The 27,054-nt window shown below is 33.3% G+C and overlaps 2 protein-coding genes across 5 annotated transcripts; one reads left to right on the forward strand and one right to left on the reverse strand.

The window, feature by feature from the left end:
• The first annotated feature begins 4,978 nt into the window (after nucleotides 1–4,978).
• On the forward strand, nucleotides 4,979–6,698 carry LOC106099532 (COP9 signalosome complex subunit 8). Its single transcript, XM_013278096.1, has 4 exons — nucleotides 4,979–5,185; nucleotides 5,260–5,330; nucleotides 5,662–5,843; nucleotides 6,109–6,698. The coding sequence occupies exons 1-4, from the start codon at nucleotides 5,123–5,125 to the stop codon at nucleotides 6,357–6,359; spliced, it is 567 nt and encodes a 188-aa protein (XP_013133550.1). The 5' UTR covers nucleotides 4,979–5,122; the 3' UTR covers nucleotides 6,360–6,698.
• A 136-nt stretch (nucleotides 6,699–6,834) lies between these two features.
• Nucleotides 6,835–26,533, reverse strand: LOC106099671. Of its 4 annotated transcripts, none has more exons than XM_013278274.1 (23): nucleotides 26,342–26,533; nucleotides 19,255–19,361; nucleotides 15,183–15,427; nucleotides 14,806–14,972; nucleotides 14,406–14,733; nucleotides 13,994–14,193; nucleotides 13,574–13,892; nucleotides 13,281–13,501; nucleotides 12,932–13,199; nucleotides 12,562–12,824; nucleotides 12,243–12,453; nucleotides 11,971–12,171; nucleotides 11,649–11,875; nucleotides 11,408–11,575; nucleotides 10,959–11,264; nucleotides 10,627–10,868; nucleotides 10,401–10,557; nucleotides 10,148–10,300; nucleotides 9,340–9,516; nucleotides 8,420–8,587; nucleotides 8,089–8,332; nucleotides 7,851–7,996; nucleotides 6,835–7,393 (listed from the first exon to the last, which is right to left on the reverse strand). In XM_013278274.1, the coding sequence occupies exons 2-23, from the start codon at nucleotides 19,347–19,349 to the stop codon at nucleotides 7,199–7,201; spliced, it is 4,701 nt and encodes a 1,566-aa protein (XP_013133728.1). In that variant the 5' UTR covers nucleotides 19,350–19,361; nucleotides 26,342–26,533; the 3' UTR covers nucleotides 6,835–7,198. The 4 variants fall into 4 exon arrangements, with proteins under 4 accessions (XP_013133728.1, XP_013133729.1, XP_013133726.1 ...); XM_013278275.1 differs by lacking the exon at nucleotides 9,340–9,516 and adding an exon at nucleotides 9,688–9,864; XM_013278272.1 differs by lacking the exons at nucleotides 19,255–19,361; nucleotides 26,342–26,533 and adding an exon at nucleotides 16,595–16,876.
• Nucleotides 26,534–27,054: the final 521 nt, after the last annotated feature.

The following is a 27,054-nucleotide window of genomic DNA, read 5'->3' on the forward strand; positions in this document are numbered from 1 at the left end:
ACAAACGATTGCATATAATTCGATAATTTCTTCTGGTTTACGCAACGCAAACGTCCAATTTTACGCCAGTATTCAGAAATATATGTGATAATTAATAACTGAATATAAATAGCCAACAAGTCGCATACAATGTAAGCTTCAACTTTCGGTTTCAAGCAAGATGCCGCAAGCCTTGAATATACAAGTCTGTAGTAAACACATGCATAAATACGGATATACTCCACGAGTATACTACGTTATAACATGTTCCTGTCTACTTCTGTATCTAAAGGGATAGACAGACAAATTAGAAACAATTTGAACTATATCTCAGCATAAACTGAACTTTTTTTAATTGTAAATAATAATACGATTTACAAAATTTAGCAATAAATTTCACTACAACTAAAATAACATGCTTGCTTTTTATAACTACGTATTGGATAATGCCGATAGTGTAATAAATTTAAGTATAATTGCTGTCCAAGCTGCCGAAACATTACATTTGATTGCAATTAGAAGACGAGGTTGGCAAGTCCTCATGCAGTCAGCGTAATGAATAAAGGAGGGGCTTACTTTGACATTAACAAACAGCTTAGTGCTCGTATATCCTAGTTTTATTTTTGAATAATTGGTTGTTGTAAATTAATTACTTTTCTAATTAAACGACAGAGAGTTATCTCGTAATAAACAAATGTATTTAACTTTAATACTGTGTTATATATTAGAGCAATAAATGATTAGCTGAAATTGCGTCGTAAATTACGAATTTGGTGTCACGTAAGCGCATTTTATTGCACCGGTTACACGCCTCTTGTTTTTTCGCACAAGCGAACTTTAAGAGCACTTAAAGTGAATTATAATTACACAGAGAAAACAGGTAGGTTTGCATGATTAAGTGGAAATGTTCTGATTAATGGTTTCTCTTCGTGACCCGGAGGAAAATACGGTGACTTGTGATTAAGCTTGTGCTTTTTTTATAAATATTCATTATCAATTTTATATACCGCTCGTAATATCCGTCTGAACTGGTCCGTTTTCTCTTTCGACGAAATCGTGCAAGTGCAGGACAATAAATCAGAAGTGTAAAGTTACCTCAATTTACGCTCATTATTTCAGTCGCATGTGCAATTTGCCGTAAGCTAATTGTATTAATTAATGCACATTAAGTTTGGATGCGTTCAGAATTTTGTGTAAATATTTAATGTTGATTTCATAAATAATAACACATCTCTGAACGCGTCGCCCTTGCCTCGTCTCAGCTATTTGGAATATTTTATACCAATTACAATATAGAATGCTGCGAGAATTTACATGGCAACCAAACAAACATGTCTTATTTAATGTAAGTATACGTGTGTAAATTTACTCTACATTTTAATTGAAGTAAAATTTTCCTCTCTCATTATTATTTTTAACACATTTAGGACACACTACACACAAGAAGGAAAGAAGTTAATTGAAAGTTTTTATATGTAAGAAATTGACAACAGTATCTACTACTTGTAAAGTAATGTGTTATCAAAGCTAAAACAAACCAAATCTCAAGAACATATTTTCTAAGTACAGTGGTACTATAAGAAAAATATATGTATGTAGAAACTAATTTATTTATTCAGAGTAAAAAGTTTCATAGCGTTTCAAGTGCGGGTAGGGCAAAGCGAAACCGAAATTGGTCGCAATTAGCGATTTCGCACAGCTCTGGCGGTTGGCGGGTGGCGGGTTGCTGGCGGGTGCGATGACGTCCGCTGACCCGTGTCGCGGGTCAGTCGAGCCCGCTCGCCCGCGCAACGGTACCACGCTTAAAGCGACCACTTGGATAATTGCACCCGTTATTCACCATCAGATCGGGTCAGTTATAATACTATCAGAATATGTTAATGGTTGATAAATTTCATAATAATGAAATGTAATAAACAAGACGCTGGTTAAAAAATCATATAAGTACAGTTTATTTACCGTTGGATACAAATGATACTTTTGAATTTTTTCTGTGCATTTTAAGGGTCCAGTCAATTATCTCTTTACACTGATAGGTTGCCTCTGTACATTTCTTTAAAACTATTATCATGGTAAAGGTATCTTAATTACATAGATTTTTTTTACGTTATCTAAATGTTCCATGCCATAATTTTAATAGAAACATTACTTCTGTAAATCAAACAATATTAGAAGCTTAACAAGACTGTTACTAAATGTGATTACGAGGACGGAACGATAACATCATTGAATGCTTAGAGTTGCTGTACCGTGGGACAGTGTCCGTTTGGACCGCGAGCACGCCTATTCTTCAGGGCGGGGCGGGTTGCCATTGGTTACCGACAGACCGTGACAACAGTTTCATTGGACAAACAGACAAGTGAAAGTTAATAACATTTTTCGTAACACCTTGGACATAATTATAAAATAAAAAGATAGGTCATGTTTGCAACATTCCAATTTCTCTAATTAAATAATAAATGACCGAAGTGTTTGTCTCGTTGGGTAGTTCAAAATATTATGTATATTTCATACATTTTATATCAATGATCACTTAAATAATAGTAATGATGAAGCTTTTAATTTTATGACTACTTAAATGTATTTTTAAATAGTATAGCTACAGTTTATTTCTAAAAAACTTAATTCGTCTTAAAATGTTAACCATATTTAAATTCATGTTATTGTTAGCGCCTTCTAGACCGGCAATTTTATTTTATTGTCTTTTTTTCTAGGGAAACGATAAAACAGCATGTTTATTCATCTACAATTAATTAATTATTTATTTAACTCTAATCTTAATTTGTTAACATATATTAGTAGAATGACCAAACTCGTTATTTTCCTGATTTTCTTTGACGTCAACATCCATAGACTTACTCGCGTTACTGAACAAAAAGAAAATATTATTAGCAAAGCAATGTCTATTTTCCTTTGTTTAATGCTTTAAAAAAGCAATCTGTTCTTTGCTTGTTCCATCCAATTATAAATCGATGTCATCCCAGTAATCCAGTAAAATTGCATTTTTATTTTTTCAATAGCATGGGTTATTTTCAATTTACAGTTACGCTGAATTACTTTTTGACTAAAGGTATGTAGGCATCGCTCCGGCTATTATAAACAAATAGATTTTGTACTGTGAAACGCATTAAGATGCAAATTGGTACTCGTATAACTCGAAAATTAGCATTACGAGCGACAATATTGAATAGTGACTCAGCAGATCAGACCATAGGCTCCGGTTATAATGTGACGCAAGTCGCTCACGAGCAAGCCCAGTCGACAAGTTGATTGCAGCGAACCCGCCCAAACCTTCAATGTACACCAGTGAAATAAAATTCTAAAGAGGCATACGCGGAAGACATAAAAGACTTTGATAGTTATAACAGTTCTTTTATTATAAAATGATTCAATTATCGAGATTAGTGACCAATTACACTGCTTCGTTTCAACAATGGTGAAAGTGGAAATCTCTTTTAACGATGCAAAAAAACGGCGTTATGACTAAGATCAAATCAAGATAAGATAAAATCAAGTTAATATCGTGCTATCGCCAGTTTTTGCAAAATATATTGTCAAAATATCAGTAAATGGAGAAAAAGATTAAAAATTAAGAATTAAGCCAATGTCTTGACATCATAAATTAGTATGATCGCTACTTATCAAAATGATTATTTATTAAAAAATTCGTCCTTCGTTTGTCTTTAGGAGATCCAGTTGGTATAATTAGAATTCACCTTGAATTAACTAAAATCTCGTTGTGAGTTGTGACTCATTGCACAATAGACAATACAAACTGCAAAATGCTCTAACCAACCATGTTTTTTTTTAATGAAATATTTTTTGTATTACACAATGTCACTTTAGTTTGTCTAAATAAGATAGATTAGTTTGATAAATGACTCATATGAAGTTTCAAATTAACTTTGTATGAAGGCAAACGCTGAACTTAATAGACAGGTATCATAGTGACGGAACAAACGCCTAGCGAACACGTTTGAACTATAGGTATTCGGTTTAAATAGATTTTATGAACTTAACTAAAATTATAACTTTCTTATTAACTAATTTAGTGGACAATTCTAGTATTGATTATAGTGTAGAGAATTTAGCGATAATAGAAATAATAGCGAAATCAAATTCGCTTACGTACGGCTGTAGTAGTAAAAAATTGTTATAAAATCGATACGAATGACTTTTTAAAAAAATATGTCAGTCGAGCGGTAATATGAACAATACTAGTGAATTACTTTAACACTAAGGGTGAGTTGCATCATATCGCCGGTTACCGTTAAAGTTAAAATTATTTGTAACGGTAATATTTTGAATAACCTTAAAATTTACTAAAAACAACAACGTAAAAGATATAGAACGTTCCGTGGTGACGACTAGAAATGTATACTGAGCTACTGAGCGACTGAGGTACTAAATGCCAGAGAGCTTGTTCGCGACTGTGTGCAACTGAGCGGCCTAACCCCTTGCAAAGTCCTTTATAAAACTATCCCCCACTACTACTTCCGTTTGTATTATTTTGCAAAAAAATATCTATTTACTATCATTATTTGTAATGGTTCTGCTAGTCATTGTTAATTTGACTAAACAGTGTTTTTTTTAAATCTTAGATTACAATTTACTTAAGAATAAAAATCGAAAAGATTCATGCTTGATTTTACTCAACCCATCCCTACTAAATTGTCATATGAATTGACATGAATTGTCAAACTAATCTATCTTATTTAGACAAACTATAGCAAAAGATTTAGCTCAAATATAACATTGTAGCTGCCCTGAAAATACCTAAGAAAATATTATAACTGATAATGAAATTCATATAAACCAAAATTGTACTTAAGTCTGTAAAGTGTAAATCCTAAAATGGAAATGAGTAGTAGTACTTACAATGTGATGTGGAAATAGTATCAATATTACTTAAATAAAAAAGAAAGATTTTACACAATGAAGACTTGTGCAAAAGCCTTGTATCTATAATTAAACATTACTTAATCTGTCAACGTCAAAATTGTCAACCGATATGACTGACAGATTGAACAAACACAATTTTATCTTTTGTCGCTATTGGAAAAGTTAAAAATTTAACCCGCAAGTTCCCCTATTCGTAGTTTTCGACTAATTATTTTGGATAATATCGATCTGAAAAAGTTTTATGCTAAATATGATAACTAATTTTGATAACCTGTGTAGTGAATTAGAAAAACAAGAGTTAGAGGTAATAAAAGAACCTTTTTGAATGACTAAAAATTCCCGCAACTTTTATTACATACTTAACCTTTATATTTTCAGGCAACTAATGGTGTTGCTTCGCCATCCACGTATGCTCAGTTATTGGCCATTTATTTGTACCAAAATGATTTGTAAGTATCTTTTTACTTCATAAAAAATGATTGCATTCATTCCAATTTCAGGCGCAAAATGTATACCTATTTAAATTGATTTATTTAAGAAACCACTCAGCATGTGTGCTGATCTTGATAAGTAATCAGATATGGAGAGATAACAATATAAGGACATATCAAAAATCTATAGCATAATTTTAAAGTGAGATAGTTCAATTTACAAGCTATTTTTTTAGTGAAAATGATTTATTCATTTTGCATTTAAAATGTTTTTACATTACTTAAATAAGTTTTCCTTATGCTCTGTTATTGGAAATTTGTTCAATTAGTTGTTTTTTTTTTATTTCAGATGCAATGCAAAATTCTTATGGAAAAGAATACCACCAAATATTATTAGCAGTAATCCAGAAATAGCTGCAATCTGGACTGTGGGTCAGAAGTTGTGGAAAAAAGATCTTGCCGGAACATATCAGGCCCTTGCAATGTACAACTGGACTGAACCAATATCTAACATCATTAGGGCGCTTGAAGGTAACATATTTAAAAATACACTAGAAACACCTGATAAATGACATTTGTTAAAACATATCTTCACATATCATATATCTATAATCTTACTTCTTACTAATATGATAAATAAGTTTGGATGGATGGATGGTTGTTACAAAACTTCCCATATGTAATGTGGATCTGGATAAAATTTGCTTTAGGTGTAGAACACAATCTTAAAAACACAAAGACTATAAAGCTTTTTCGCATAACAGCTAGCCATAATTAAAAAAAATTGCATTTTCAGAGAGGGTGCGAGAAAGGGCTCTCAATTTAATCGGGCGCTCATACAGTTCTATCTCACATAATACCATGGTCTCTATGACTGGACTCAGCAATGAAGCAATTACACAAATTTGCAAAGAACGTAAATGGGAGATAAGTGAGGACGGAACTACAATTAAACCGGTACCCCCAGTTCAACCAACACCACTGCATACATCTAGTGAAGATCAGCTCTTCAAACTAACAGATTTTGTGACCTTCTTGGAAAACTAAGGTACTTAACCATAATATAAGATTTTTTAAAAGCCTCTAGAGTGTTTTATAAAGTGGCTGTTCGGATACAAACCAAATTACTTACTTGTCCATCTAAGTAATAAAGAATGTTGTGATTTATGCTATCTTTATTGTACAAAATGCAAAAAATTATTCTTAATTGATGTAGTTATTAAAACCAAGCAGGCTTTTTTGGCTTATGATTTATTACTGATTATTATTGATGTAGAATAAATTCCAACATAAATGTGGCATGTCTTGGCTATTTGCAATCTTTTGTATTGAAAAATATTTAATCTATTACAACTCATAGCTAAGTATTTTACATAAATAATGCCAATAAAATATTCTTAAGCATTATTTCTTTTATTTAATGCCTTAATAATTCTTGTAGGTTTCCACTATTTTAAAACAGAGGTGCACTTTTGTATTATTTATTCAATTTTTTTGGATAGATTTCTAAAAATAAGACAAATTGTTTTAAAAAATGTTTTATTTGCTTACATAAATATCATATAAAATGTAAAAGTTATTGGCAGTGTCAAAATATACAAAATCTTATAAATAATATTGAGTAATATGGTATCGGTTATTGGGATTCAACAACAAAGTATTGACAATTTAGATAAATAAGCATGTAAAGGTATTTAAAAATCTCACAAACTATTCTATTCTTAAATTCGATGTTTTTAATTTTAAAAAACTTTTGAGTCATAAATCAGGAATCGAAACCTTAATACAAAATGAGTATCTACAAATGCTTAATCTAAACGCTTCAATCAACCATTCCTTTGTTGAACAATTTGGCAACTTTTGAATTGATTAAATTTATATTCTATCTAATATCTACCCTGGAAAGTGACTTGGTTTTGTCTTGGTTGTAATCTCATAGAGTTGATATCATCGTCATCGCCCAGCGAAGTCTCGTATGCGCGGTTTATTTGCCCTCCGTTCGGTTCGGCGAATACGTCTTTCACAGATATATTCGCAGTCGACGTACGATGACGGGGCGCGGCACCATGGTTATTGTTTAACTGAGAAATGTAAGAAATTTTTATATACTCACGAATTATAACATAATTAATTCCACATACAGTTGATACCAACATATTATTTAATTCTGACATGTTAACACTTTCATAAATAAACGCAGATTTTTCGGGCGGGCAACATAACAATTCGTAACTAATATGAAATTGAATATTAAACTTTTTTAATGATCATCATGATGGCTATAATAATAGGCATATTTTTAAAATTTTTACTAATGTTATAAAGAGGAAAGATTTCTTTTTTTGTATGTATTTAAATAACACAAAAACTACTGGGCTGATTTCAAATTTTTCACCATTGAAAAGCTATGATATCAGTGAGTAACATAGGCTATGTTTTTAGTGTCACGGTGACAAAGTCGCGAGCAAAAACTAGTAAATACTAACTAGTAAAAATAACTTATAATGCTAGTAATTAATAACATATAGAGTAAATTACCATGCCAGTAACGCCATATTCATTATTCGCTCCAAGGGTCTGCATTTGCGATTTCCTTCTTTCTGCCATCACAGAGTTTCGTCTTGTTTCCAATGCTTTTAGAGTTTCTCTACGTAACGTCATCTTGCGATTCAACACTGGGGTACCTGGAATTGTACAAACGTATGTTGTTTGTTATTTAATGGAAAAAAAAATGATTACCCGATTAGTTGTCTATACAAGTAAAGTAAAAAAATACCTGGTCCTTCGTTAGCGTTCATATTGAAGAAACGTTTCTTGAAAGCAACATCGAGTGTTCCGATATTCCTCTTCTTTTGCCGAGCCTTTTCCAAATTGTGTATAGTTTTTCTTCGTCCCACATTCTGCGGCCCTGATCCCGAATCATTGTCATAATCATCGTCAAGGCCATTTAGTTTTTGTAAATCTTTTACTATTGCTATCGCATTCTTGTCCAATAGAGCATCTTGGGACAGGTCTTCAGACTAAAAAGATAAAAACATTAATGTTTCCAAAATTAAGCTCTAAAGTATTTAATTACAATCTAAATGAATTGAAATGAAATACTTTACCTTCTTGGTACAGAACCAGTTTAATTCTGTAGACGCCAAGATATGTGAAATAGTTCCGAATCGATGGAACAACATAGCAGTGAATTGGATAACCAAAATCAAAGCGAAGAAAAACACGAAAACTAAACCGATGGGTTCCAATTGCAAATATTCTTTCGAAATAAGCACCTGAAAATATTAAATTAAAATTAATTTCTCTATCCTAGCTTAGGTTTTGCGCATAACTAAAAGCCTTTAAGTACGCATAAAAAGCATTTTTAATAAACATGAACAAATAGCAATATCGAATCATTCCTTGAATCAGAACGTGGTAAAATGAACATATAATATGATATGATCAATTGATAATAAATAATGATTTATCGTGAATATGAAAAAAGCAAAACACATATAATGATGTGCGATATATATTTATGAAAGTGATTTCTGAATTTTCACGAACTGGCTTAATTTAATAATACACTCTATATTAATGAAAAATTATAGACAGTTATGTTACACAAATCACCACGTTCTTTGATAATAATATGTACAAGGAAAATAAATAACCATCCAACCAAGTTTAATAGAAAAATCCACCACCTTAATAGACAGAAAAACAACTCCTCGGGGTATTGGGTTGAGTGCAAACATTGTAGGTAGGAACGAAAAACAAAAACAAAAACTCAAACATTAATTTAGAAACACGGCTTGTTTCTATCTTATTTGTAGATAAAACTGTAGAAGGAAGGGTTTCCAAGGCTAGGGGTTCAGGGCTTATAATTAGATTATGTGTAGAACCGTTGTCGCCCAATTTTAGTTGTCGGTGTAGAAAAAAAAACTGGGACATCCATGCTGGTGCCATCCCAAAACAGACCGGTTAGAAGAAGGTCGTTAGACTTGTGAAGTGACACACAGAACCGGGTAAACTTTGGCTATACCTCGCCTGTATCCTCGATGTACGTAATATTTGTCTTTACTCCCAAAGGCCAAATCACGTGGAGTTGATCTTTGTTCAATTGTAATAAAAATACTATCAATATGAATAAAGCATTGAACATTACAAATGCAAAAACTGACTTATTGCGAAGCTCTATCAAGTCACGTGCAATTCGTGCCTGTAAAATTACATAAAACAATAAAGATTAGCTGCATCGACTTTCAAAGTTGACTGGGCACATGGTGCTACATAATGGCTTAGGGTCTAATACTTTTTCTCTGCGTTATACAAGGAGCCGTCCTCAGTCATCGTTGAAGGCCGATTGCCACGAAGTAGTTTCTCACGTTACCTCTTGTGAAACCTCATCATACGTTATATTAGTTTTAACTCCAAAAGGCCACTTAAAGTGTAGGTTGTCCTTGTTCAGTTGTAGCAAAAATACAATGAGTACAAAAAGAGCATTGATCATAAAGAATGAAAACACAGAAGAGTCTCTCAATTCTTTCAGGTCTCTGGATATACGTGCCTAAAATTACGGGAAGGTGCAAATGTTTAAAAATTTAGATTTTATTGTTTAAAATTGAATTTAAATAAGCATATCGATGCATGCAATTTTATTTTTAACGTATTGAATAAAGTATTTAAAACATTTAAAAATAAAACAAATTATTGTTTCGCACATACCAAAAGTCCATGTTACCGTGTGTCGAGTTCTTTTACTCATTCATTTTAAATGTTTTTATAGAATCCATTTAAAGTCAGATATTTTTAAAGAACTTAATTAGCAATACATGCATATCAAAGCTTACCTGCTCCTCTTTATTTGCATCAATGGGATACAAATATTTATCAATTAAATCCTTCCAGAATTGTGTTTCAGATTGGCTCAAAAAGTCAACTTCACCCTTCTTCAGTTCAGGGTCTTCAATCCAGTATGGATTTATCAAGTCATCTCTTCTCTCCTATAACAAAAATATAAAAACAATGTGTTTAGTGTTATTTATTCAAAATCTAACATTTTTTAAACACTGTCGCTCTATTCTATATGTCTTTCTCCCTTACTCTAGGTGCGGTCGACATTGTGTCCGCTTCAGAAGTTAGATCGTTGTCTTCTTCGGGCCCTTCTGCCAGGGGATCTAATTGATGATCACCAGCATTGCTTCCTCTCGGTCCTACAGATAATTTTCTCCCTCTATTTAATCCATGGGGATCCACAGTTCTGTAAAATTAAAATGATTCAGTTATTTTTCATACGTAAAATATGATTTGTTTAGAATAAGAAACGTACCTCTCAATTGTATCTAATTTCTTTTCCAATTTTTCAAGAGTCGATGCAATATGCAGCAGTTGTACTTTCTCTTCATTTCCTTTAGGATGTGTGCACAATAAACATTTGAACAATCCAGCAAACGAAAACTCAATTGAACCTTCTTCTTCATTGCTATTAACTCCTTGGAGGAAGCCCAAGAGGGATTTTTGTTTGGCATTTTTCTTCGCTTCTTCGGCCTCTTTTTTTTCTTGTTCAATTTCCTTTAAAATTAATAGTCACATTAGTTACATTAAGGAAATTATTCAAGAATGCTTGAAATACAACAGTATTACAGGAAATATCGTTCTTACCTTTTTAGTTTTCTTTACTTGTACCTCGCGAGTACCCCATGATACGACGTTTAGATTAATGATGGAGTACAAAATCAAAAGCAAGTACATAGAGGGTATAGATAGCAAGTAAATGATACCAGGTACAATACACCAAAACTCTTGAGGATGCAAACACGCTGCTATAAAGAATGAACTTGACAAGGATATCAAGAAGATAGCAGAAGGTGATCCGATACCGTCCTCGCCCAACTGGAGCGCTGTACCGACGATTACAGCCATCATTATCATCGCATATGCAGTCGAAAGAATTTGAGCCACCAGTAACTAAAAAATAAATAAAACTGATAAATGCCAAGTTAGTAATCATCTACATCTTAGAAAATAGAAAAGAAAGTGTAAAATAATAAAGAAAATTAAGACTGAAAATATGTTCACATTTTTTTAATTAAAATAGCTTGTCTTCTTACCTGTATTTCGGATTTCATTGTAAAGCAGACGAACATAAATAACGCAATCGGGTACAGGTTATATTCGAAGGATGTCCAGTTGTCGATTCTAAAAGCCGCCACGAAGGCACCCACCAACATAAGGAATATAGTGCCAGGGCCGAGAATAGTACCACCCATTAACATCATCTGTAAACATCCATACATTATTTTAAAAACAAAATTCTCTTTTGTTTCATTTCTTCTAAAACACTTTACTCACCTGATAAGCGATATAAGGTGTCGAAATGTTGTCGTTGATTTTGATTGTGTGTTTATAGTCAACTAGCAGATCCATAATGTTGGCAATAGTCGATGGTACCCAGCGACGACGTTGGTTGTAAAATTCGCTGAATCCTTCGGGACAGTGGGTATAGGCATCAGACGCGGCTGAATATTCTACACGGTATCCACGTTGCAAAAGTAGCGTGCACAGCCAACGATCTTCACCTGCACAATTAGAAAAAAAATTGTAACGTCAAATTTTGATAGAAATACTTTTTAATTACTACAAGCAATTGCGGTTCAACTTATTTTGAATTTACCTTGATCGTATTGTACGTAATGCCGGGCTTCGTCAGATCGCAAAGTGTATTTCTTCATAACATTGTCGTCCATCAAAGCCTTTCCTCTGAAGAGCGAGAAGCATCCCGGACTACAGAGCACGCAGCCGATCATGTGTTCCGTCGCCTTTTGCAGCCAATGGCCAATAGCGTATTCGAACATTTGGTACCACACCATCATGCCTAAAACATAATTATATAAATACACAGTACTTTTTGATTTTTACTTTAAAAATATATGAGAGTAGATTTACCTGATCCAACGGGGTGAATACGACCACAAGCAGCTCCCAGGTTTTTGTTCTTTTTCATCAAATCAATTAGCAAACGAACAGCGTGTGGTTGGAAATCAATGTCTCCGTCCAGTGTCAACAAGAATGTGTTTTCAGCCATTACTTCTTTCCTATCCACGGATATCGGTATATCCATAAGACGGTGACCCAAGAGATAGTACATGTACATGACCTGAATGTTGAAAAAAAGTTGTAAAACACGATACAATGAGCTTTGACAAACTTATTATTATTTTCACATTTGTGACCCGAATTTAATTTACATTAGGTATAATCATACCTGAGACCAACGCTTCCTGTGACGAATTTTAGCCTTGTCTTTCAAGTGACAAATCATTTTAGTCTTTCCTGGTAGCACCCATGTCAAGCGGCCTCCATAAGGCGCAGGATACTTCTTCGGTGGTCGGATGCGAATAATCGTTTGGTGCACATTCGAAGCAGCTTCGTCGATAGTATCTACTAAGAGTTTGACGAATCGATTCACTTGTGAATCGTCGTCACTATGATCAGATATTTCAAAAGCGTCATCCAAGAAGATATGGGCTAAAATATAAGAAATACTTTGTTAGTTATTTTTGATACTACATTATACATGCATTATTATTTATAGGAAACTCCACCAATAAATCATTCTTAATAGAATATCTTACTTTCGAATTCATAGTAATCAGGATCAACAACACGTAAATATTTCTGAGCGACTCGCCGAGCGCACTGGTCCTCATCTAACCGAAGAATAGACTTCAAGAACTCCATCATTTCATCTTTCGTTTCATGCCACATAGTAGCGCATGCATAGATTCTAGTAATTTGATCTGATGACTTAATAGTTCTAGGAGAAGATCCTGTATTGTCAGTATGAACAGATATAGTTTCATAATATTCGTCGCCTTTCTCCTTTTCTATTTCAGCAAGATCCTAAAACAAAAAAGATCATAAATTGTTAAATTTATCATTTCATTTCATAGTTATTTGTGAAAGATTATTAATTTCACCAACCTCAGTTTTTACATCCTTCTGGTCATCTCTCTTTCGATTCAATGCCATACTCTGATCGATAAGCAAGCCGTTATACATTGGTAGTACGAACAATTTCTCAGTAGATGCCAGACGTTCAGCTTTAGGAGTCCAAATGTGAATCGTAATCCAGGTCTGGGATAGTAACCATAGGAGCCAGACCCACGCCATTTGTCGTGATATAAAATCACTTAGAGAGAATACTGTAAAGATGAAACGCCTAAGTTAGTAAAACGATCAATGAAATTATATAGAAAAAAATGTCATGTATTTACCCGGTGGACTCTCGAAGAACAGATAATCTGGCACTGTCCCATGGAAAAAGCAATTATCGCCATTTCTTAAACCACAAGCGGCAATTAAGAAATTCACAACTAGCGGTATGACCAAGTTTATAGGGAATGCGTAACTGAATCCTTGTATGAGTATTTTACAGGCGAACTTTCCAAATATGTAGCAGAAGTATGCAGCAAACATTTGAATCAGCATGACGTAAAATGCGGACTTGTGCGCCGCCGCTACCTCTACTGAATCTCCTGTTAAGGTAGCATTCACCAAATCGGGTATCGTAGTGCCGCCGAGTTGAAGTTGTATCTAAAAATAGAAATACGAATTCACGGTAAGAAATAAAATGAAACACTCAATTAAAAGTAAGCAAATGCATGCAAATTCTTATAAACATTTAATGTAATTACCTCTTCAACAACAATATTATGTGGTCCAAAACCTGGATTAAACAGTTGGAAGAACATGGCAGGTTCGTCTCCATCCATCCATATGCAGAAGAGAATACACATGAGGAACAGAAGTATCTTCCAGAGCGACATAAACCTATACGTGTAATACCGGGACGCGTTCAGTTCTTCCTTCATCCTTCCTAATATTTTTATTATGCCTGAAATAACAAAATCAGACGTAAAGTGACTAGCGATAGAATTAGCATAAAAAGTCCTCATTACATATTTATTCGTTATGCAGTTCTTCAAAAATATTAACTAGGGCATATCATTGAATAGGAATACATCTCTCCTTCTCTAGATGACACTGAATTACTCCTACACTTAATATTTTTTAATTCTAATTGTTATGAATCTAAGACGTTCTTACCAATAGGACTTTGTCTCGTTACATAATTCTCCCACCATCCTAATGATATACAGATTGAAGAAATGGGTATCAGCCACAGCACTGGTTTGTTTTCTGATAGCGGCCATACGATGAAGCCGGTGACTTGCGCGACGATCGCCGCCATGTCTACGATGACCTTTACGAATCGCTTCGAGTCACGATGGTTGCGTGATAGTAGGCCGAGGATCGCCGGTATGACACACAGGCAGTTCGTCAACATCGCTCCTTTGACTACGTCAAGTTCCGGGAGTACTATGAAAAATAGTATACCCATTCCTATCGTTTGAAGGGACTCCGCCAGGAATACCTGTAAAGACAAATGAATTTAGTATTTAACTACATTAACAACTAACAGTGGTAACTATTTAATGTTACATACCACTATAAATTGAACGGGTGATGGCCTTTTGGAGGTTTTGAAGAAACATATCCTGATAGATCTTATAAATGTTCCTATTTCTGGTATGGCAAATGCAGCAAATACTGCCCACATCCACGCGACTCGCTCTTCGTCCGGTAAGCTCACGATAAATTGCTTGTCTCTACCTGAAAACATAAACACATACATGTAATTAGGATAGTAAACTGTATAACATATCTATATAGCGAACGGAATACGGTAATTTATTTTATACGGATACTGTCGAAAGTACCATACCATATTAAGAATTTAAAATCATAGACTAAGGTAGCTTAAAAAATAAATCAAACTCGAACCTATATAGATCTTTGATAGTTTATAAATAGGATTCTTACCTAAATTTCTATTACAATAAGCGATCCGTCTATCCTTTTTCAGCTGTGACGTCATAAATAGCACGGTGCCTTTGGCTATAACACCAGACGCGAGCACCACGATGAAAGTGACCGCGTACGCCAATACTTTGAGCATCCGTACTGTGAACTCCAGCCATTTCTGTGTCTCCATAGATATACTGTCCTGTTTCGGTGGAAATTCCCTGAACACGTCCCATCCTTTCGTTTCTTGTACTGTTCTTTGACTGGAATTGAGAAAAAATATACCTTAAAAACAATGAAATATAATTGATGTCATTAAATAAAGACATTGCAATTGTAAATATGTCATACCGGATTTAAGTAATGATTCGTATTGAGATTCTTCGTAAAATTTGTGGTAAATATGTATTTCATCATTTATAAACATCTACTTTGTACACGGAAGCAAGAGCAATGCGTTGATGCGAAAAAAACAACTTTCACGTGCATTACAAAGATTTCAATCTACAGTCTATACAATATCACATCGCAATTATTTCCTAGACGGCAAGAATCGTCTTTTATTTAACTATAAATGTTGCCACAGAAACGCAAATTTTAAGGTCCAAAATATCTCTATCTTGATACTAATACGTAATTATTCTCTATACAATGATTACGACACGTACTGCGACTGGTATTGTGACAGTGTTCTTGCGTAAGGTAGCCGGTATCAATCGTAACTCAATTAAGCATTGCAAGCCCCTGTCTAATGCTACGTCTGCATAAGTTTGTATACCTAATTGTACATAATTTTTGACGTTAGATGTCGCACTACGATATTCTTACGTTAGAATCTTTTATACCCAAGCTCTAACCCTGAGATTCCATTGCTGAAAAAGTGTACAAAACATATAATAAAAAGATTTTAGTGCATGTTTTGGCAGTACAACAGTAGAAACTTATGCCGTGTTCTTTCTGAGAGTATTTATGAACATATTCCGATGTATTCATTTTCCAAATTAGGTTCACTTAAACATTTTTCTGAACCATCAGAACCAGTTATTCAAATATTTGGAGAAGCGTTATAAAGATAGTACATAATATTGCATTATGGACCTGGACAGTTATGTCTTACGCTTTACATTCATACGTCGTCCGTTTCGCACATTAGAAAGTTATGAAATGATTCCGGTGCCACATATTTTATCTTTACTACTATGCTCACTTAGGCACATTTTAAACTATTTTTTTTAATAAACACGTCAAGAAAGCGTAATTTGATTTCTTACAATTTGCTTTCGACTTTTATAAATTAAAATTACTCCAGAAAAAGAATAAGAAACTTTTATACTATCCATACATTCTTCTTCTGGAATCAAAAGGGACTGTTATTTTGGAAAAAAATGACAATATTTTATATTATAATCTTATAACATGCAATGCGTTACCTGTAAATGCTACAATAATGCAGAGTTCCAGTACTATAAATCGAGTTATTATTATTTGCGATATAAACTTGCTCTCCTAATTCTTGTCGCTCGTAATATATTTTACCGTCTTGTTCACTCATATTTAACACTTCACCATTTTTCACACACAGAAAATTGAATTAGATAAGTAAAACCTTGTAATGTGCATATGCTGGATTTTTTTAGGGAAAAGAAAGTAATAGAATGTGTTAGATTATGTCCTTCCCGTCCGATATTCCGTCAATAACTCATGGTTGTCGGCGCTGCGATCGCATCGACCAGTGGTAACTGCGGGCACCCACCACGCGTTCCTATTGTTTTCTACACTATACTTGAATATTAATAATTTTTGCAAATAAAAATGTTTTGAATACTTAATCGTGGACTGCGTATTACATTTATTACAATATTTTCGTTCTTTAAATGTAAATAAAATTGAATTAGATTTATAAAAAGGAATATTCGTGAAAATATTTACTCTATGTGGATTAATTTTTATTCATAAAATAAATCGGTTTAATATTTATCTGCTATAGTAAGTGAAACGTTGTAGTTTTCTCCGTTCTGCGGCAGTGGTTTAGAGAAATTATCGCTGTTTACTCTTTAATTATTGTAACTGTCGTAAAATTAAGTGGACGAAGCAGTTCATTTAAGCCAATGGAAAGTATACAAATGATTAGTAAAAAGTTATTAAAATATGCTACAACTAAATCTATATTATGAACATAATTCCAAATGCAAATCTATTTTTTTTAGTTTCTCAACTCTCAGCACAATTATTTTAAGATTGTCTTTTCTTGATTGTTGATTTGAGTAATTCAATGTAGATACTTCGTTAACTCATACAAAAAAAAACAAATAAATAGGCGATTATTTAAAGATTTCAAATACACTGCTGGTTTCGTACAAAGTAACAAATACTTAACGTTTCTGCGATCGTAATGTCTTTGTTTGAATATTGAAACTCAATTGAATCGTTGCAAGATTAAAACGAAACTGGTATGGCCTTCGGAATATCACGATACAGCGACACCTAAACTTCGTACGCCTGAGGCTGTTTCTAACTTTTGCAGTCATATTTTGTAACAATAGAACACGCTACATACACACGACCATTTACACAACACTTGGCCTAATGAACTTTTTAAATGCTTACTTTTGCGTTAACATTTTGACACCATTATCATCAGTAATTTCTAGTTAAAAATTTTAAATGGGGAATTAACGAATTGGAATAGACACGTGTAATAAATTTAATAGTAAACAGTAATAAAAGCAAGAGTCGTTTGATAATTGGTATCAGTATAGCTATGGTTTTCAGTCAAACGAAGGTATGAACATCATGTTTGACGTCACCAAAAAGAACTTTTAAAAATGTGATATTTTTATTCGCGTATATAATTAAAAGGAAATAAATAATTATCAACTTTTTCTAATGTATTCCGAACATTTCTTCCGATAACGTTAATATGCAAACCATTACTTCGAAATTGGGCCCAACGATCACGGTCAATGACCAAGTCTCTTGTTGAGGAAACTTTCAACATTCATAAGGATTTATTTTACTACAGTTACAACAATAGTAATAGGTTTACGACATAATATTTAAATATATAACAAAGAAGTCACTTTTAAAGTAAGTAAAATAGACAAAGATGGCGTGAATGCTAGTCGGGTCAGTCTCGTTGAAATCTTATATTCGGGGCACGCTCGACCCCGCGCCGCCGCGCGCCGTTTGGTTTCGAACAGTGCTTGGAAATGTTGGTCGCTCTACTCGAGTACATTTATTCTTACAACATTATAAATCTATGAAATGAATAGTATTCTTCATTAACCTTCCCATCCGATAAGGTTGTAAAATAAAACAGTTTTAACTATGTTATAACGTTTGAATGATTGCTACGGAAATGCCATAGGTTGCTATTTATCTTTCGCATGATTCAATAAACATTATTATGATCAATGGCATCTTAAGTAGACTTAAGCACGGCTGACTAAGAGCTAGAGTTAAGTCTTGTAGAGAAGTGGGGCGCAAAAATGTAGCGCAGTCGATCGATCGAAAGTTGTGTCGTCAGAGTTGACAACCTTGGCATTTGAGCGGGTTCCGGGCCGCGCCGCGACCGACCGACTGCGAACCGACCTCTAAGCTGCACACTAGATTCATCTGTTATTCTTTTTATTTGTACACATTCACGACTTGTGAACTATTAACGAGTTCCACGTATAGCCAAAAAATCTGCTAGGTTTGTTCGTAAACAACAAATAAAAATTTATTATGTTCAGAATTATTTTTATAGTGTTTGTTAAATGCTAGATTACGTCGAATAAATCCCACTCACTTGTTCTACGTGCTACAAACTATATAAGTATTGAGTTGTTGTACAATTATCTTGTTTGGGTGCATTATTTCATTCTAAAATTAGCACAATTAGGAATAATGTAAAAAAAAACGCAATCAAATATAGAAGCTATATTTTCTCGTCCTTCTCTAAAATACGGTTTTCTAAAAACGTATTGAGATTATGAATAAGGAAATGAAATTTCATGAGATAAAAAGAAGTTTACCGTGATATAAATTGTAACGATTCTATTTTCCTGATTTGACTAATGACTGACATAGTTATAGTTATTTAATGTACCTTCCGCCATATATTTCGTTGGCGAGCGGCGTCAGCTCGTCGTCGGAGTTGTCGCTCGCCTCCTCCCGCCGCGACTTCCCTCCCGAAGTCGCCATCTTAAATTATTTCTGAAATAATAAAAAGCATTCATTAGTAACGTTTTGTATGCCAGATATGTATAAAGGTATGTTTCCACTGTGGAGGCATGTGTATTGAAACGGTAGTTAATCAGCTTTTTTTACATTTTATTCAATTTGAGGAAAGGAAGAAAATTGAGGCCATAAATAACCTAATTTTAATCGGAAATGTCATTTTATAACTTTGTATAATCTAAAGCAAAAAAGAAATAACATCAAAATAAAGAAAAAATGCCTGACCGCAATGACCTCGTCGATCTAGATCATTCTATAACTATTGGGAGAACAAAACGAACAAAACATGTAAAATGTTAACTAGGTAAGATTATTCACTAAACCAAGTATTTTGAGGGCAACCTAACATTGCTATTAAATTTGATCAGTATGAAATTTAGCGAAAACTAAAAAAATCCTGGACAAAGGTTATGAAAATCCGTGTAAACAAGATACTTCTCAGGACTAACTGTCGACACGTAACAAAGAAATTGAATATTTGCTTGTATCTTTCTCTCAGACCAATGAATCATTGCAGGCCTTTCGCATTCCGTACAATCCCTCGACCTTGCGGGTCGCTCATATGCACTCACAAATTGAGACGAACCATTTTCGTTACTATGAAGTTCACAGTTCTTTTGTTATTCATCTTAAAAGTACATTTTCACAATATGTTTTTATCATCAACGAGACAAACGAGAAATGTGTAAATATTAAAAAAAATCATGAAATTTACTAGACCTGTAAAAAAACTGTAACACCAACGTTAATGCTCGTATTTATTCACTGTTTACCACAATCTGAAACCTCGTGTACAGTTATTAATTTCATTATTTAAAAACATATACCTAATGTTAACAATAGTTAATTAAAATGGTACTTATCAAAATTATCTGTTCAAAAAAAAAAGTAAAAATAACTCGATTCCCACTGTCTAAAAACTTATAAAAAACATATTGTCATCCTTTTCACTCACTACAAAAGAACCGAAACGTCAGTGTATTTTAATATAAGTTTTTAGGCAGTGGAAATCCACGACAAATGATATTGTAGAAACCCAAAGTTTTGGCGGAGGCGTAGGGCTGTCCGGCGTCGATGGCCGCAAGGTCAGCGACTCTAAGCGAGCTTGCTGCAGGGTTGTGCATTCGGACAACGAGACAAACTAAAATCGTGATTTGAATTATATTTACTTTATACAGTTATGTAAAGTACATTTAAGTGATCGTTACACTAGCAGTTTTATAAAACTAGCTGTTGTCCGTGACTTTGTCCACATAAATATAGTTAAAAATATAGACTATGTTACTCAGCGATAACGTAGCTTTTTAGTAGTGAAAAAATATTTTAAATAAGCCCAGTAATTTTCGAGTTATTTTAATGCAAACAAAAATACAAATCTATCCTCTTTATTATATTAGTATAGATTTCATTCTGATTACTTTTTCATATTCAAATTTGAATTTAATTAGTACTTTGATTATTGTATTTATGTGATGCTATTGTTCGTGACCACATTGTCTTAACTTCATTTATTCTTCCTTAGTTCTAATATTCTTTGCCAAATTAATAAAAGAGCAATTTTTTATTGATAAACTTTAACTATGATAAAAGTGTAACAATCCCCATGGTTTAACTAACATGTTTGCGTAAGTTTAAATCTTAAGTCAGCACGTTAAAATTAGTGTAGAGTTACTTAGTCTCACTTTCACTGTTGACGGCCGTCAGCTGGCCAGCCCACCCCTCCCCTCGCACAACTCCCCGCTCCACCCCTCGAGCGCCTCAGCCTCCATTCCACCGCCACTACGCAACACTGCCTTACATTCTTTGTTGGCTACTACAAACTTAATGCCTTTCAATACTCTAACTTGTAATAACTCACAATCAATTATTTGATACATACTAGCTCTCTGGAATGGTCAAGTGATCACACTTAACATAAAAATCTACACTTAGAGTCTCCCTTAGTTAACACTCAACAACTTTGATTAGTAGTAATACGCTAAGTAAACAAAAATATTTCGAATAAAACGTATACGTAGCCCAGTGGATAAGTTGTTCTCTCTTCCGCCTAGTAGGTATAACCATGCATGCTATATTTGGAAGGTAGCATTTTTCAATGAACATACATTACTAAAGACATCTCCCATACATAGAGTGGTAGTCAATATTTCTACCACATAACCTCACTTAAAGAATTTTTCGCACATGAATAATTAATTAAGATTCGATAAAAATAATCTCAGTGCCTTAGAAGCCTTCCAAAGTATGCGCAAAAAATATGTCGAACTCTGATTAATTAGGCAACAGACAAGTTTTAAAACATGTTGATTGCCTCTTTTTATACTAAGTTTCACTTGATTTCATATCCTTTAATATTGTATTGCTAATCGGTTGCTAAATAAATACTTAAAAACTCTTACTGGTCATATATTACTTTAAGTTAATATTCATTTAACATTTAAACTTTGGCATTTTGTAGTAATACAGTAGACCTCGATAACTCAAATTAAAAACCTCTATAACTTCAAAAAATAATATGTTCCCTTTCCATCAGAGCCCAAAACCTCTATCATAGACCCTTGATAACTTTAAAACCTCTATAACTCAAAATATTTTGTGTTTCCCTTGGATTAGAACTTGTCGAGGTTCTACTGTTTTTAGAATTTTATGAAAATTACCTTTCGCCTGAAGCCTAAATTAGAAAAACAATTATCAATTCGAAATGCGGCAAAGGTAAACACGAAACTAAAAAACTACGTCGATTTTTTGTTAAAACAGCATTATGCTAAACGTTAAGTGATAAATTAGTATTTAAATTAATGTCTCTGTTATTGGGAATTCATAATATATGATAAGCAGGTTAGAAATCAAGTATACCATGTGCGTGATTCGTGGTCGTGAAGACCGGCCTCGGTGTTTCCGCTTAGAACAGTACCAATGAATTATAATCAGATGCCTTCCACTGAAACGTTTTGACACCCGTTATACATTTTTATTTCAACTGGTGTTCATGATATCCATGAAGGTCTTCAATCTTAAGAATCAATCGGCTTAGTTGTTGCATAATAATGGATTGTTTCGCGATTGTTTGAAAGTTTTGCATTTTTGTTATTTAGTAAGTTTACAACAATTTATTTAACATTATAATTAGTGTAGTACAAAAATAGTTCTCTAAAATACTTCATTTTCAAAATGTTAATCACCAACTATGTCCTGACTTGAAAGTTAGTCTTTTTTTCTACTACAACTCGAATTTAAAAAATAACTGTACAATGTGTTACATCTGTATTCAAATCATGGTAAATGTAAGAGGCATTTACCAGTTTCATCAGTATGCTTTCTTGAAATTCCGCTTCTCGACGCCGCGATCTACTGTTCGCAAAACACGCCTTCACGACGTTTTACTTTCCTGCATTACGCAAAAAACTATTGCAAAACACATCAATTCCTTATTACTAAAAATGCAACAACATTTCTTCGTTCTTGTCGTTTTATTTCAATAAAAAGAGGTAACAAACTAACGTATTAAATGACAGCGGAATAGCAAAAAACAGTTGATATCTGAGTTGAATAATCTTACTTAAAATAATCTTTATTTTACAATAATCAGGTAACATAAGAAGTACTGACTATAAAGAGACAAGTGTAAGTATTACTTGCAAGTGATGGTTACGACATCAATAGATCGTAAGATGAAGTCATGAGAAAATGTGTACTAAACAAAAGAGAAAGTAGGCCTCGCTACGTCACAACGAGATGCCGTACAAAGATATTACTGGATCTGATTTAATATTGACACCGGATAAAATTGATAAAAACTCCTTCCACTAACGTACTTAATAGATAAAACTCAAGATATTTTATGGTTTTAGTAACTTAATACCTTGCTTACATTTATCATACTTCATACTAATATTACAAATGCGAAAGTTTAGATGGATGGATGGATGGATGTTTGTTAGAGTTTGTAGCCTAAACGGTTGAACGGGTTTCTATAAAATTTGCCACAGACATAGAGGATGGTCTAGAAGAACACATAGGCTACTTGAATTTGTTTTTTTTTAGATCCGCGCGCGGACGGAGTCGCGGGCGAAAGCTAGTATTAATTAAATACAGAACCGTTATCGGTAATACCGTAATCTGTATTATTATCTGGTTATACATATTTGTCTAATTTAATATTAATATTTAAAAAAAATATTTTGTGTTTTTTATGATGACGTAAAATAAAGATAATTTGAATTATTTCGTATTCACTAATGATCCGTCACTAAGTACCACGTCATCCGTTAATAAGTCAGTTTGCAATTTATTGTTGCTCGGTAACATGTACACGTTGATTTCTTTATTATTGTTTCCTCTCTAATAACTTTACTAAATGGAGTGATTACAAAAAAAAAAATCTTTGCTTCATGTTTTTTGACTTTAAATTTTTTATGTTTTATTATTGTATGTGTAACCACCTTTTTGTTGATTGCCAGTAATTAAGAAACAACATATATTATAAACATGCTTCAAACAAAGATTGGAAAATACTAGCATAAAATTTAAATATCAAACACAACATAAAATACGAGTGACTAACATTTATGGTCATAAACGAGTATGCGTTGAAGTCTTTTATATAGAAAAGCGCGTATCGGACTTGGCTTTTACATTACGAAACATATGAAACATTTTGTTATCTCTGTTTTCTTTTAAATAAACAAGAGAGACAACTATATGTTTTCATATAATTATTTTGGCAATAGAAACTCACTGTAAGAGAAACATGTTAGGGACTCGAGATGACGCATTATGCAGAGTAAGAATTTTTTTCCGTATTAATCATACTGAGAATATAGTTACCTTTTATCCTTAACTAAAAATCGTTTGCTATTAAAAAAAGAACATAACCTAATTTATCAAATTAAAGGCCTGCCAAATTGTAAATTGCCTGATAACAATCCAACTGTAAAATATGTGATTGAAATATCGGATTTTGTTACCCTATCTAACAGTGACGTCATTTTTAAGTTATCTGAGCCTCTATCAGCCAGTGGCGGGATGGGCCCTAAATATTTGTAATTCTAACTAAATATGATCGCATGTCACCTACAAGTTATAAAAATCGGCTATTTTTTTGAACAGTATTAAGTTATTCGAAAATTTTCTAAAGTAGAGCATGCAAAATTTAAAATATAGGTAAATGTTCCGTATCGAATCTTAATGTTTCTGTTACGGTTAAAATTGCGAAAACTTTATTGTTCACACACAGTTAATCAAAGCTTATCAAAATCAAATCACTAAAGCAGATATAACTAACTTACACACGTAATGACATTCTTTACTTAGCTATTCTAATGTAAAAAATAATATAATCAAGCAAAAGCTTCATCTTCATAACTCTACAGTCCTTACTGAGCCTTGGCTTGGTTAAACAATTTCTTTCACCTCGGTCTATTTTTGACTACAAGCAAAATCTTCCGTCACTAATATAAATTCTTATGTTTATCGTAATTATGGCAAAGAGTAGCAAATACATTTTATTTTATAGTCTGTGGTGAATATTTACATGTAAATGTCACCTACACAACCTGTTTTGCGGTTTTTGTATGTAGATAAAATTATGCTTCCCAAGGATTAAGTAGTAAAGTCCCTGTATGAATAGAAATTAAAATATGACCAGTTTATGACTTTTGATGACTAAGCTGGATTACCCCGCTAACTGCGTGGTTCGAAATTATACAAGTTTTATGGTATCTAATAAACTGTGAGAAGAATTTATTTGGCAAGTTTCTGCCACGTATTGTCGAAGGCATTAAAATTACTAGAACGCGAACTATGTAACTTGAGGCCGTGGGTACCAATTCACCTAATATAAACCAATGTTTGAAATGTACAAACAAAACATTGTCGTCTCTTTAATTCCTTGGAATCTCACCTTCAGATGAATGAAATCAAAACACGGTTGACTTTTTAATTACGTATTCGTATAATCGTAGTAAATAAAGTTTTTTCATAAGTAACAAGTGCAAAAGGCACACATAAAATTACGTTAATTACAGCTACGGAAGTAACAAAATTGCTCTTGTTCGAAGTGAGAACGACCCTCTGCCGGAACCGGATGTAAGCGAGGTCTTAAGGCTCTCAAAAACCTGAACATGCCATGCCATTCTATTCGGCTTTGTTATAACAATTAAAAATATATTTTTCCTTTGTTTAGTATGTCATGACCAAATGATAATGCAATTATGACATCTTAATTTATTTTAGTTAATGATTAATTATAAGTATATGATACCGTTAGCTTAATCGTTTAGGCAATTATTCATTAAGGAATGCGTTCTACGATGTAATAATTAAAAAGTTAAAGAAATTCAAGGGCAATGGTATTGTAAAAGGTTTTGAATATACTTATAAAAGTGAAATCGGGCAATTTTTCACTACAAATGACCTTTGTTAAAGCTAACGGGAGGTCAAATATAATTTTATTCGCTTGTAAGTTTTGAACGTTTAACACGTTTTGTTTATAGAAATTAAACTCATAAAACTTATAACACAAGGCTTACGACTGGGATTAAAGCTTGAAGGTTCTACTGCCTTGATCAGTCGACTCGCGTAACACCTACATTCACTTTTGTTTGTTGCGATATAAATTCATATTATGCACGTAAATACTAAAACATGTTAAAATATCACACGTTTCGTTTTCAACCTACTTAACCGTTTAATTCTTGTGAGACGGATTTGAACTTTCGAAAGCGAAACGCAAGATAGAGTTCAAATACTTTTCTTACAAACACTACTTCGATACAAAGAACTTAAGTTAACACTAACAATAGCATTCTAAATATAGGATAGTTTTGTAATCTAACGAATATTCAAATTATCATTCGCAATAACCCTTGCATACTTTCGCACCACGCACTCTGGCCTCGCCAAAAAATAATGTCAAATAAAATTAAAATTTTTTTTTTTTTTTTAGCTTTGCTTACCTTTTTCTCGACGGCTACTTAAATCCTATATGTTATCACTTCACAATGTTCCTGTTGGTTTGGGACACTCGCGTTTACGTTGCGTATGCGCATCGTGCGCGCGGTGCGGTCGCGAGAGTTGCCGCGCACTCACTGCGGCTCCACTCCGGACGACAGTCGACACGGGGCCGCGGTGACCTGTCACTTCGACAATCTCTACCTCACTAGCCAGTAGCCACTGGCCATACCTTACTAGCCATTCGCAAGTCATTTACAAAACAAACTGGCTATGTGGCGATATACATGCGATTCCAACTGTTTAACTATGAGTTAGTTGTATTGTTTTAATCGTATCAATTTAGTAAACTTTTTTTAAGCTTTCGTTAAGTTATAATATGATTTACTTAAAATTCATTTTCTTTTACATCAATATAATGTGCAGAATAAAATAGATAGATTAAATCAATAATGTCTGTTTCAAATAACTAAGGATTAATCATTCTTTAAAAAATTGGACAACCTTTGACCTATTAGGAGCTTATGACCTTTACGCGATTTATTTTTCAACTAAATCTTTTTGTAAGCCTTATGTTGCAGACAATAAACGTATAAGCAAATTAGTCATCGACACCACGACTCTATTCAAGGACACGTTCTGCTTAAACGATGTTGAGAAGAGTTTTATTTGGCAAGTATTATTGTTTTACGCAAACTTCTATGTTATGTCATGAATT

This window comes from Papilio polytes, unplaced genomic scaffold, assembly GCF_000836215.1.
Source record: "Papilio polytes unplaced genomic scaffold, Ppol_1.0 DF824102.1, whole genome shotgun sequence".
NCBI lineage: Eukaryota > Metazoa > Arthropoda > Insecta > Lepidoptera > Papilionidae > Papilio > Papilio polytes.